General features: G+C 33.0%; 2 protein-coding genes across 2 annotated transcripts in view; both read left to right on the top strand.

Annotated features, from left to right (window-relative positions):
• The window catches only part of LOC136850162 (chymotrypsin-2-like), an 11,952-nt gene extending 7,841 nt beyond the window's left edge, over positions 1-4,111 (top strand). The window contains exons 4-5 of the mRNA XM_067123784.1: positions 1,666-1,814; positions 2,665-4,111. Coding sequence (XP_066979885.1) covers positions 1,666-1,814; positions 2,665-2,823 — 308 coding nt within the window. The 3' untranslated portion in view covers positions 2,824-4,111. The remainder of the gene's footprint in view (positions 1-1,665; positions 1,815-2,664) is intronic.
• A 124-nt stretch (positions 4,112-4,235) lies between these two features.
• Positions 4,236-12,569, top strand: LOC136850161 (endonuclease 8-like 1). Its single transcript, XM_067123783.1, has 6 exons — positions 4,236-4,368; positions 6,676-7,011; positions 7,605-7,859; positions 9,800-10,070; positions 10,809-10,911; positions 12,145-12,569. Exons 2-6 carry the CDS (start codon positions 6,710-6,712, stop codon positions 12,480-12,482), a joined length of 1,269 nt encoding a protein of 422 aa, XP_066979884.1. The 5' UTR covers positions 4,236-4,368; positions 6,676-6,709; the 3' UTR covers positions 12,483-12,569.
• Positions 12,570-12,780: the final 211 nt, after the last annotated feature.

Below are 12,780 nucleotides of genomic sequence, written 5' to 3' on the forward strand. Positions count from 1 at the left end.
TGTTATTTTCTTCAGCAAAAATATAAAAATAAAATAAATAATAATAATAATAATAATAATAATAATAATAATAATAATAATAATAATAATAACAACTGAGGATGCCAAATGACACCCTTTCTTGAGGACGCCAAATGTTCAGGACGCCAGGATGCCAAATGGCACCTTTTACCCTACTGTGTATATATATAATACATACATACATACACACACACACATATATATATTACACACACAGACACACACACATATATATATAGATATATATATATATATATATATATATATATATATATATATATATATGTATATATATATATATATATATATATATATATATATATATATATAATTAGTGAATGTGGTAGGACCATTTGTGTTCATTTTTCACTGGAGCCATCCCATTGGGAAAACTAACTCCTTTTTTCTCATACAGTTTGAATCTGCTTATCACTACAAGCCTAGAAATCAGAGGAGGAACAAATGAGGGAACCTTGCCTCCCAAAGTTGGATTTGATTCCATATAATCCTTAAATACTGCATGTAGGTTTGAATCCCACCTTGGAAGGCAAGGTACCTTCATTTGCTCCCCATTGTAGTGATGAATGGATCTAAAAGTGTGACGAAATTGAGAAAATACAACGTCAGAATTGAAATCAAAAGTACATAATTATATGTCTGGAGAAAGTGATCAATATATATAAATATATATACACATATATATATATGTATATATATATATGCATTTATGTATACATATGTATACACATATTTATAAATAGAGATATATATATATATATATATATATATATATATATATATATATTATTATATATATATAATAATAAGTATTTTTATTAATAAAAAATATATTGTATATATATATCTTATTTTAGAGAACAAGTATTTTTATTAATAAAAAAATACTTGTTCTCAGAGTAAAAAAAAGATATTGAATAACCGAACATGTACCTGAAAATGAGAAACCTAAAACTTATCAAAAATGTAATTTAGTTACTCAAGTGTTCATGGCAAAAGTGATTCGCGGCGCAGATTAAACGTGAATATTAATAAAGTGTTCTCGTAAGGGGTACGGAAGGCCACTAGTGAAATCGCGCGCGCGCGCACACACACACACACACAAGACCTATCCTAACCTAACTTATGAGCTGGCAAATCTAAAACATTTGATTGCTGCATTGATTCTGCCATGGAAATCACTCATTTCATGTCGCTACTAGATAAAAAGTTGATAGACAGAAGTATCATTTACATGGACGCTGTACGTTTGTAGGATGAAAAGGCGACTAAAGCTAACACAAAGTGAATATTATTCAAAGTACTTGAGAAAATAATGAAAGCTTCAATATCACTTGGGGGTTTAAGCAGAGCTTGTGGATAAAAACAAGTCCTTTATAATAGAGGAGAGAGAGAGAGAGAGAGAGAGAGAGAGAGAGAGAGGGGGAGGAGTTCTATGGCACGAATTATAAAACTATTTAAGTTTTAGCTTATAAAATTTAAGACATCTTCAAGTACACAACTCTTAGGTCTTACCAATCTCCTATAAATGAAAAAGTACACGAGATTTTGTGTCACAGAATAAATAAAGCATCATAATCTCACGCTGATTTTGACATTTTAACCACTGTTCTTCCGTTTACAAAGGTACAATTTTCCCCGAGTCACTGCAACATGTAGACCTAAACATCTACCCAGTGAATATGTGCAAAAGACTGTACAACATTTTCAAGGCTGGGATTCGTGATGAGTGGAACAAGATATGCACCTTTACCAAGGACAAATATCCTTGTGATGTAAGTTTTTCTTATGGCTTCGTTCTCGTATATATATTTTTTTAATATGGGCAATATTCATGTTTTGCATGAGGAAATTTGTTCAAAAAGAACAAATTCCTGAGTCAATGTTTCACAAAATTGACGGTCCCATAAGATTCAGGCTATTACTTATTACATAAACTACAACTTATAAAAGTTTTCTGAATTTGAGAAACCAAGGCCTGGTAAACTCTAAAAAACAGGCATATATGCTATTCCCAGTCCTCTCTGACCAGCCACTGGTGCATTAAAGATGCTAAGATAAATGTAAGTTTGTATAAACAGGTTTTCTGAATGAATTACATATGAAGTCCTGGGGGCGTTGCCCATTGTTGCTTGGTCGCTGGCTAGTTAGTCTCAATGATGTGCTCTGACTGAACTCAGGTTAGGCTAATCTGGAAGCAGGTACCACAAATTATCAAAGGAAGAATATAGTGCTTGGACTGTTTCATCTTTTGTTTGTCTTCCTAGAACTGCCTTTCACTGGTGCTCGTTGCATACTGGCTTACGGGTGAACTCTGGTTATCTTTCTTGGATATGAAAATAAATTATAGTGGAATAAAAAAAATACTGAATGAGATACGAGCTCAGATTTGAGACGCATGGCGAAGTAAAATAAGATCTAACATATAACCATTTAACTATATGAAACAATATCATGACAGAACCAAACAAAAAAAGTTATATTTCATTTATATTTTCCAATACATTTTTCATTATTTATATATATATATATATATATATATATATATATATATATATATATATATATATATATATATATATATATATCCCAATGTGCCCCATTGACTCATATTTTCCTCTACAGGGTGACAGTGGAGGGCCACTTGTAGCCGAGGTATCTCCTGGCTGCCACATTCAACTGGGAATTACAAGCTATGGCACCTGCACTTCAATATTGCCAAATGTCGCCACAAAATTATCCTCATTTGCCGATTGGATCTGTGAATCAACTTCACTCTGTTAGAAAGGATTTACTATCTGCTAAATACAAGGCCTGAAACATACGATTCCTTTTTTTTTATTTTATGCCAGCAGCATTAACTGTCCATTTGGGTTCGTATGTTACTGATCAACCTTCTTGTAAATGTATGAAACAGCTGGTGTAGTGGAATTTTTATGCAACTGGTTTTATCCTTGTATCAGCTGAGAGAAAAGAAATATGATATTAACTGACTTTTTTGTTTTAGAGCTACCCCACCTAAAAGATAATGACAAATTGGCAAATACTCAAGTTTACTTACAGTACAGAAGTGCGTGAAAATGGTAGGCAAGGAAACAAGTGATGGAAATTAAGAGAATATTGAAAACTTGGGCGTAAATTTGAGGAAATACCCAAGAAAGAAAGAGAGATTTAATGGGTAACAAGATAAGAGATAAAGTAGCAAAAAGGGTTGGCTAGATGAATACTACAAACCTATGGGCTCTTGAAGGGAAAGCAGCCAAATATGGGAAAAAAAAGAAATAAACCAATAAAGAATAAACTATTGATGAAAAATAAAGAAAAATTGCTACACAAAAATGTATTTACACCAAGTTTGAGCTTCCGTAGTTCAGATGATTCAACGACAGGATTAAGAAAATCATTACACAAATAGGTCATCAGAGGAATAAACTTATAGAAAACTCAGTGGTATCGAACCTTATAGAGAAAATTCGAAATTGTTAGAATTAACTGCATATCTAGCAGTACGTGGTGGATGGTATAGTTTGAAAAGATCTGAATGCAATGAATTATCCTAATTACGAAACATCTAATATAGCAGCACAAAGGGCTATTTAACGGAACCAGATATTAATATCAATATCACAGATAAGAAATATTATAGATCCAACACATTAGCCCCGCATACGCTGGGTTTGTTCGGTTTTAACTTTATCCCCGATATTTTGCACAGTTCACTAATTTTACCTAAATCTCTGTGAGATAATTCAGGAACCATATATTTATAATCAGGAGATAGAATCGATGCAAAGAGAGGAGCATCATTTGTATGAAGAATAAGCTTGTTTCTACGGCCAAACCAGATATCGTACGTATATAAAACGTAATGAGCCAAAAGCATTACCCTACCACCAAGTTCTTGGTTTATTCTAGCATTACTAATTATATGACCTTTCTGCATTATCTTACCAGTTCACTTGTCAAAATATTATTTGTCAATTCAATAAATAAATACATTTGATTCTGCTGTAGTATCTTTTTGCCCACTTATGCTGAATCGCATTGAATACGCTTTTTAAATCACCTTACAACTGGTCAAGTTTATGGCTAGTTCATGTACCATTTAACTCGATTTATCCACGTAGTTTTTCATTCTCAAATTGATCTATTGTTATTATAAGCAGAATGCTATTTCCATCTCATAACCCGGTTCCACAATAAATTCCTTGGTTAAAGACGCAAGAAGATGAAGTTTGTTTACATTACGCAAGTTACGCAAGGTAACACGCCAGAAGGCGCGCAATGCGTAACCAAGTTATAAAACCCACCGATAGTTTGATGCCCCACGTAAGAATATTTCAAGTTCTTATTTTGTTGTAAATTAGTGTATGACATCCATCTATATTTGTCTCCCGAGGAGAACTGCATCTTTAATTTCGTAATTTACCATTGGATTGGCAAAAAAATGAATTATATGCCGTAAACAATAACTATATTAACGCATAACTAGCGTTGTTCCTTGCATGCAGTTGTTGAGTATCCGAAAATGTATAAGATTATTGGTCTTTGCATATCAGTTACATAAATGGAGGAAACGTTATAGTGGACAAATGTTAGTCTCCTGGCCTATGGTAACTTGACTGGTCGTAATTTTTTGCTAACATGTAGCTAGTCATTATCAGGGGTGGGCTTCATTAAATGTACAGAAATGTACTCGGTGGAAAGCGCAGGTTTTTTTTGATTGGTGATAATGTAAATGAATGTAACATCAGGGAGTATAGCAACCTAACCTAGGCTGCCTGGCCTTAACCTTGCTGGGGATGAAGTGACAGCCTGAGAAATTGAGTTAGAAGTGACAATCCTGCATCATGGTAGTCAGTAGTGATGTTCTTGCACCTGGAGGAAAACCAGCAGAACTGTATTGATACAAGATTCGGAATTGATGTTCTTCCTGTAAAAGTTCCACTTGAAAAACGTTTTTTTGACAGTTTTCCTGCTGTTTTCAGTTATTTTTCGGAAGACCCCAGCCACCTCCCACATTATAATTTATATTTTTCTTGGGCAAAACACATCTAAACAAAAAATTTCTTCTCAATACATAACCTTGGCAAATGCTTTATAATAGAGAAAATTATTTAAATCAGGTCACGACTTATACGGTAAGACAATACCGGCCCCACAACCCCCTCCATAGCTAATACAGCAAAATTTTAACCAGTAAATACCCTTAGGGTATGTTAGGTTGGTATTTTAGGGTTCTTTTAATGCCCTGTCATGTCCTAGCCATTTTCGCACGAAAAACCATTTTGGTTTTCCATGCAAAAATGGCTACCTGGAGTCTTCCGAAAAATTACCCTGTTTTCAATTGTCCCATTCAAGACTTCAACCGGAAATCATTCGTTGTAAAGTTTCCAAACCTCAGGCCTTAAGCACGTTTATGTGCAAAATGGAAGCTGTGTTTAGTACCGGTCCCTTGGGGGTGTACATAAACATAAAATAAAAACGGAAAATACCATAAACATAATGTCTTACGTTGTTTTGGATGTTACGGCCTAAATGACTTACAGCCGAAACTACCAGGCCCGGAGTACTTGATGGGATGTTCGGATCAGAAACGAACATTATTTGTTCTTCCTGGCTCTCAAGACCCACTTTTGACAAGTTCCAACCTTAGGCTTGAAATAGTGTGCTGCCCCCCACCCCAAAACATGCAAAGTAACCTTACTAGGCAAAGGTATACTTTCATGATATTTCTTTTCTACTTTAATACCAGTTCTTGATATAGTTTGCTTTTTTCTTAATTTTCCTTAATAAACTAGCCTATGCTTAATACAAAAAGCATGCTAAAATCAGTTGCAAACTTTCTGTTACTGAGAAATTTACCATCTTTGTTTGAGTTTCAATGTTCATGCTCCTGGGACAGGTATTAAACTTGGTGTTCATGTTTGAGAGGCAGGCATTAAAGTAAAAATTTACTGAATCCCCACTAGAGTTTTAATAGAGTATCCTGTAACTGAGCATGTCAGAAATGAATGTGACAGTAAATACATATTCTTAACTTTGAACAGAGTTTTTACACATGATTTTCGAACATGTTAAAAACTGGGATGAATCTTCCAAACTTGAAAGGAGTACTTTGGAAGACATGCTTTATTATGTTAGGGACACGCGCATTTGTGTTGTCACAGTTGATTGAGGTTATGGTATCACAACAAAAAAGTAAACAAGAAGAGAAAATATCTTTGAAAAGAACCTCTCCCAGTATTGGTGTTATTGATAATCAGGTTGGATTTTTGTAAAAGAAAAAAAAAAAAAAGTTTTAAATTGGCCGCAAATACTCAGTAAACTGTGTTGCATTGTCATATAAAATAAACTGTGTTGCATTGTCATATAAAATCCTGGTCTTAAATATGCCATAAATACATAGTAAACTGTGTTTCATTGTCATATAAGTTGAATAAAGAAATGTAATCCATTTGCACTGCTGAGACAACCTTATTAGATAGAATATGAGGACAGGTACTCTATTAAGTTTTTAAAATTCTGAAGTTATTTAAATTCAGATAACTTTTGAGTTTTCATGCTTCTTTGGGTCCTTAAATACATTTTTTCTTATACACTACTTCAAACTGAATGTGTCATTTTTATTTTCAGGTGAATTGCCTTTGGTAAGAGACAACTGAACACAATGCCAGAAGGCCCTGAAATATTTTTAGCTTCTTTATTCATAAACACAGTAAGCAAAAGTAGGAGTTATGGAGGTCGTGTGGTCAAGTCAGAAGTATCTACAAAAAACCCTGATGTGGAATGGGATTGTGAGAAGTATCATATCTCCGCTGTTGCACGTGGCAAGGAGTTGAAGGTGACCTTAACTGAGGGTGAAGAGGACAAGAAAAATGCTAAATGGATAGATATTCTATTCCGGTTTGGAATGTCTGGGTCTTTCAAATTTACATCTGTAGCTGATTTACCTAAGCATGCTCATTTAAGGTAAGACAGCAAAGTACATGGCAAAATTAAATTCCTTAATATGTGTCAAGTAAATTCCATTTCCTTTTTTTTTTGTGGAGTATATTTACTATCATGTTTTGAAATTTTCTTGCTACTTGTGTGGATCACTTTCATGCATATAATCTAATCTTTGTGGGAATAATTAGAATAAGTACTTTATTATACTTGTTAGTCCTTATTTTTCTGGTGGCATGTAGTGAAATAATGACCAGCTGAAGCTGTTCCTGTAGCTTTGCAGTGTTTTGAGAATGGGAGAAAGTTTTTCACTTTTAATTCTTAAATAGATAGTCTTCATTTTAATCAGTTGTGGATTTTTTCTTTTACAAAAAATTTAGTCTCCAAATATTTTTTCTAAACCTTATATAGTTGTATAAGTGAACATTCACTTTTTGCTTTGATACTGTCAGATCCTTATATGCAATACTGATACATGAAAACAGTAACTGAAGCAACCCTATAGTTTCTTTGTAATTTTGATGTAATTTAAAGAAATTATTACTCCATTGTATTTTTTTGAGTGTCTTTTCAGGTTACAGTATACAAATCTCAAGGCACTTTTTTCATTCCTGCAGGTTCTTCACCAATGATGGTGATAAACCTATGGTTCTGAGTTTTGTTGACTATCGTCGTTTTGGTCGATGGGAAGTTGGGGCTGATTGGAGCTCTGAACGTGGTCCAGATCCTATGTGGGAGTATGAAAGCTTCAGAGAAAATATCATGTCAAACCTAAGTTCAGCTGCATTTAATAAACCCATATGTGAAACGATGCTTAATCAAAAATTCTTCAATGGCATTGGGAACTACTTGCGAGCAGAAATTCTTTATAGGTATGTTGAATTTTCAGTTGACTTGTTTTTTTTCGTCTTAGCTTTGTTTTATGTTTATTGAAATTTATACAGTAACATTGCAAAAACTCCTTGATTTTTCTACTTCATGCATATAATTGAGAACTTTTAAGTAACTTTTCACACTGACAATTTCTATTGCAGTAAATGAATAATCTTTCCATATATTGTTTCATCATGAACCCATTGATCATATACTCTATTGCTTTGCTAATCATATACTCTATTGCTTTGCTTGGTTAAACCTACTTAAGATGTCCTTCTTACTGTTCACTTTTACTTGTAAATTGAGAGACTTGGCATTGTCACTCTTCCCAGAAATGTCTTGGAAAATTTCTTTTGCCATTACTTTCATCCACTTTAATGTTTCCCTTATGTATGTGTGACTTGATTAACCATGTATTAGAAGCTGGCCTTTGTCAAATTCTCCCTACAGGTTTGCTGAGGTAATAAGGATTTCTCAGCTTTAAAGTTTTCCTGATTATGATTTTTGTGCACAGTAATCTTTTTCCTTTAACTGTCAGTTGCAGTTGGTGATTTTCTTGATCTCAATAAATGTTCTCATGGAGAATGGTGGTATGTAGGTTTAATGTTGTTGACTAAACTTATTTGTTCTGTACTTTACCACACCTCAGCACACTTGTCAGGTTCTGCTTGGCCAAACTGTAGCTTGTTTATGTCTTTGCTTCACAAAGACCCTCATTGTATGTCCATTTTTCCAGTTAAACAGTACGTACTTGCCTCTGCATGCATATGTTTATAAATACAAACTACAGTAAATCCCCCGTATTCGTGGGGGATGTGTACCTCACCCCCCCGTGAATAGCTAAAATCCACGAATACTTAAAACACCTCTAAAGATGCTTAGAACTGCCTATTTTGATAGTTCAAATGCAAAAAACCTTTAAAATGCTTATACCTGGGGATTTTAATAGTTTTATCACCAAAAGCACATTTAGTCATGAAAATTATATGAAAATACAGTGATTAGTGAATATTTCCCAATGAAAAATACCACAGATAGGTGAATTTTCCATGAATAATGTGTACTGTATATATCCTCCATAGAGAAATCCGCGAATCATGAAAACGCGAATACAGGTGGTTTACTGTACTGTAATGGAGTAGTAGTTTATTATCTTGTTGAAATTAACATTATTTTTTTGTTGAAACTTACTGATCCCTTGATTGCACGAAATCTTTTAAATTTGTAGTCTAGTTTTCATTTGTCAATTTTTATCACTGTTCTTCAACTTCATAATTGGAACTTACTACTGTACCACATTCTATGTCTCTAGAATTACATTCTAATCTTAATTTGTTTGAGATTAAACAACTTATCAGTTAGATTTTGTTAGGTTTTCCTTTCTTATTTTAAAGAGGTCTTATATTATGCAGTATTTATCAGTGGGGATCAAGTCGTTTACTTGTGCTAATCTTTTGCCCTTTCCATCTTATTACAACTTACGGAGTACTTTAATGTCCATCTTATTACATCTTACAGAGTACTTTAATGGGACAACTAAGTTACTTTAGTCTTTTGATTATTGCGATTAATTTTTAACATGAACTTAATGACAATTTCCGTGAGATTTAGTATATGAGTTAACAGGAGCAAGAGAAATTTGTGATTCTTTGTTTTCTTATTTCAACTATTTCTGTTTTTTTTTTTTTTTTTATTGGCACATCTCATTCTATTCTTTTTTTTTGTGTCAGTATTCATTTAATAAAGTACTTGGTAGTGCACTTATTGAGTACTGTACATTATTTTAAACATATTTCAATGTTAATTAGAAACCGATTTCATAATTTCACATACTCTTTTAAAAATTAAACTGTCCGTGTTTGTTAAATAAGTTGGTGTTCTGTTAAAGTACCTGTGGCAAATGCTAATATTTTATCATCTATTTTTGTTTTTTAAGGTGCGGAGTCCGCCCATTTGATCGAGCAAGGGATGTTTTAGAAGAATTGAAGCCATTCAGCCAGTGGTATACAAACAAATCACAGCAAAGAGGAGAGTTTAAGATTAAAGTGGAAGATAACCAGGTCACAAATAACCAGAGTAACAAGGACATACCAGACATTCTTGATTTATGCCATGTTGTGCCCAAAGAAGTCATAAACTTGGAAGGAGGTGGGAAGGGATACAATGTGGACCTCGATGCAGATGAAGAAGAGTATGCTGCTTTCAGGGTAATTCTCTTTTCTTGCACATTGCAGCACTGAGATTGGAAGGAATCCAGATCACATACATATTGAAATATTTATAAATTTATATTGAGTTATGTATCAGAGGATTTCATGAGCTCACAGATTTAAAGGTTGCCGTTCAATATTGTACTTTCTGTGTAAAGGGGACCAAGCTACTCTTTTCTGGGTTAGAGGCTAATGCTTCCACATCTTCTGCATAATTTTCTTTGCCTGAGTTATATTTTATTAAAAATACCTAAAACTTATCATGTACACACCCTCAGTAACCATTTAATGAACATCCTCTATTGACTATATAGTAATGTTAATGTATGATATAGTGTATGAAGCCAGAATTAGTGTGAACACTCATAAGAAATACTCTACATATACTATGTGATGTTATAATTTAAATGTGTAAAATGCTACTGTAATATAGTAAAGACTTAAACATAATTGTTAAATATTTTGTAGATTTCTTAACTCGAGACTTTAATGGTTTGCATCTTTTATTTTAATGAAGTTTTGTAGACACTCATTATTAAGTCGGTCCACGTTTGGATGAGGCTGAGGCAAATCTTTGTGTTTTATATGTTTACCATACTCTTTGTTTGAATTCATGATTTCTATAGAAATTTAAATTAATGATTTAAACTATGTACTGTACCATATATTCTAACTGTTGTACTGAATATATATTACCAAGCATAATATGAAATTTAAAATTATTTTCTTTTATAGGAATGGCTGCAGTGTTATAATCAGGATGGCATGAAGAACCTAGTTGACAGCAATAAACGTACAATATGGTTTTCTGGTGAACCTGGAAAATTAGTACCTAAAGGTATGTTATCTGTTATCTCTTGTACTGCAGTTTTGTATGTTCTGCGATATCATGTTACTGTTGTCTGGATTTTCTGTTGTCAGGTTTTGATAAAGCTGGCAAATTACAGTATAAGAATTGAGAACAAAATGAAAGATTAAACCATTCACTGTTAAAAATGAAGGTACGAAAACAGGCATGCTACAAAAAGATGAAACTCTATGAAGTATAATTACATGTGGCATTTTGAATACCAGTGACTTGAGTTAATACTGTATTTACAGGTTTTTTTTTCAAGTAGGCTGTAGGTATATAGGATAAACTGTAGGCACATACGTATACGGGGCATAATAATTACAGTACAAGCCACTGCATGGAATTAAGCTGAGGTCTATTGTGCTTTTGAAATCAAAACTTGTAATATGAAAACTTACAAGGAGAGAATCAAAACAGCAAATATAGTTTAGGAATCAGTTACCAGTGTTTATGTACAATAAAACTATTAAATAATAAAGCTGTATGGTATTTAATGTAATTACAGTTATTTACATGTTCTGGTAAAAAACAAATATTAATGGGGTCACAGGTAATTTCATGTGGTTAAGTCTCCTCTCTCATATATTGATTTTGAGTAATGTTGTGTTCTGTTTAGTATTGATGCTTACAGTCTGTAATAGCACTGAATGTATCTAAAGCTCATTCAGTTATAATCAAGAGTACTAATAGTTTGAGAATCATATTTTGATGTTTAAATGCCATATTTAAAATATATTAGGTAATAAGACTGAAATTTTGTTCTACTAATTGTATAGTCACTCCATCTTTTAATCTTTATTTACATTAGATTTTGTTGCATAACTACTTCATTACTTTATGGTTTGTTGACAAGGGAATTCTCTTTCATTTTTTAAAAATCATGAATGGGAGCTCTCCCAGATTTTACACATTTTGCTATGTTGTCAACCCTATGCAGTGGTTTGCTTTGAGGTGCCATCTCGTTATTAAAGAGTGGAAAACAAGGTTTTTAATGAAATTACTGTTTTCCATTTATTACAACTTGGCTTCCTATCACCACATCACTTCAGATAATGAATGTGTTGTTTATAAACTGAAAACTTGTTATTGTTATAAGATCTGTCATCAGAGCTTTAAACAATATTGTGACATTTATAGTGTGTGAAGGAAACTTAAAATAAGGCTGATATGTACAGTAATAAAGTTTCTATGAGTGAATATTACTTTCTTTTCTTACAGGTTCTTCCTCACGAAGAGGGGGTGACAAAAAACGGAAAAATGATGCTGACGATGAAGCAAAAAGCACATCCAAGAAGAGAAATAGCAGTATTAAAAAAGAAGATCAGCCAAAGAGGAAACAGGCCAAAAATAAGGACAAAGTAGCTGTACATAAACCCAAAATTTCCAATTCCCAAAAAACACAACAGAAAGCAAAAGTTCAGACAAATAAAAATGAGAATGGCAATATCAAGACAGAAACTAAACCACGAAAAAATCCAAAGGTAAAGGTAACAACGCAAACTCCACTGAGGCGTTCATCAAGGAGAATGAGTTCTCAGTCAAATGGTTCAGTCTAAGAACATTTTTATCTTAAATGAAATTTTTAAAAAATTATTTACGTATATTTGATAGTTTTTATATTATATTAAAAAATTCTTGGTCTTTATTGATTATTATTCCATTCTTCACCATCATGTATTTTGAAATACTTTTAGTCTCAAGTCATATTATATATAATAACTTTGAGATCACCATTATGGCTCACTAAGGAAAGCAAGTAAATGTGTCACTCACACACCTTATTAAGTCTTGCTTATTGCTCACATTTCGGGTCAAATGAGTATGGTAAGTTGGGTGAAAGACTTTGTGGTCAAT

Source organism: Macrobrachium rosenbergii, chromosome 21, assembly GCF_040412425.1.
Source record: "Macrobrachium rosenbergii isolate ZJJX-2024 chromosome 21, ASM4041242v1, whole genome shotgun sequence".
NCBI lineage: Eukaryota > Metazoa > Arthropoda > Malacostraca > Decapoda > Palaemonidae > Macrobrachium > Macrobrachium rosenbergii.

Bases quoted from the DNA above. Each gene is read 5' to 3' on its own strand.
- LOC136850161 (XM_067123783.1), top strand. From the start codon at position 6,710: ATGCCAGAAGGCCCTGAAATATTTTTAGCTTCTTTATTCATAAACACA. The intron at 7,012-7,604 runs GTAAGACAGCAA...TCATTCCTGCAG, and splicing joins CCTAAGCATGCTCATTTAAG to GTTCTTCACCAATGATGGTG. The intron at 10,912-12,144 runs GTATGTTATCTG...CTTTTCTTACAG, and splicing joins TGGAAAATTAGTACCTAAAG to GTTCTTCCTCACGAAGAGGG.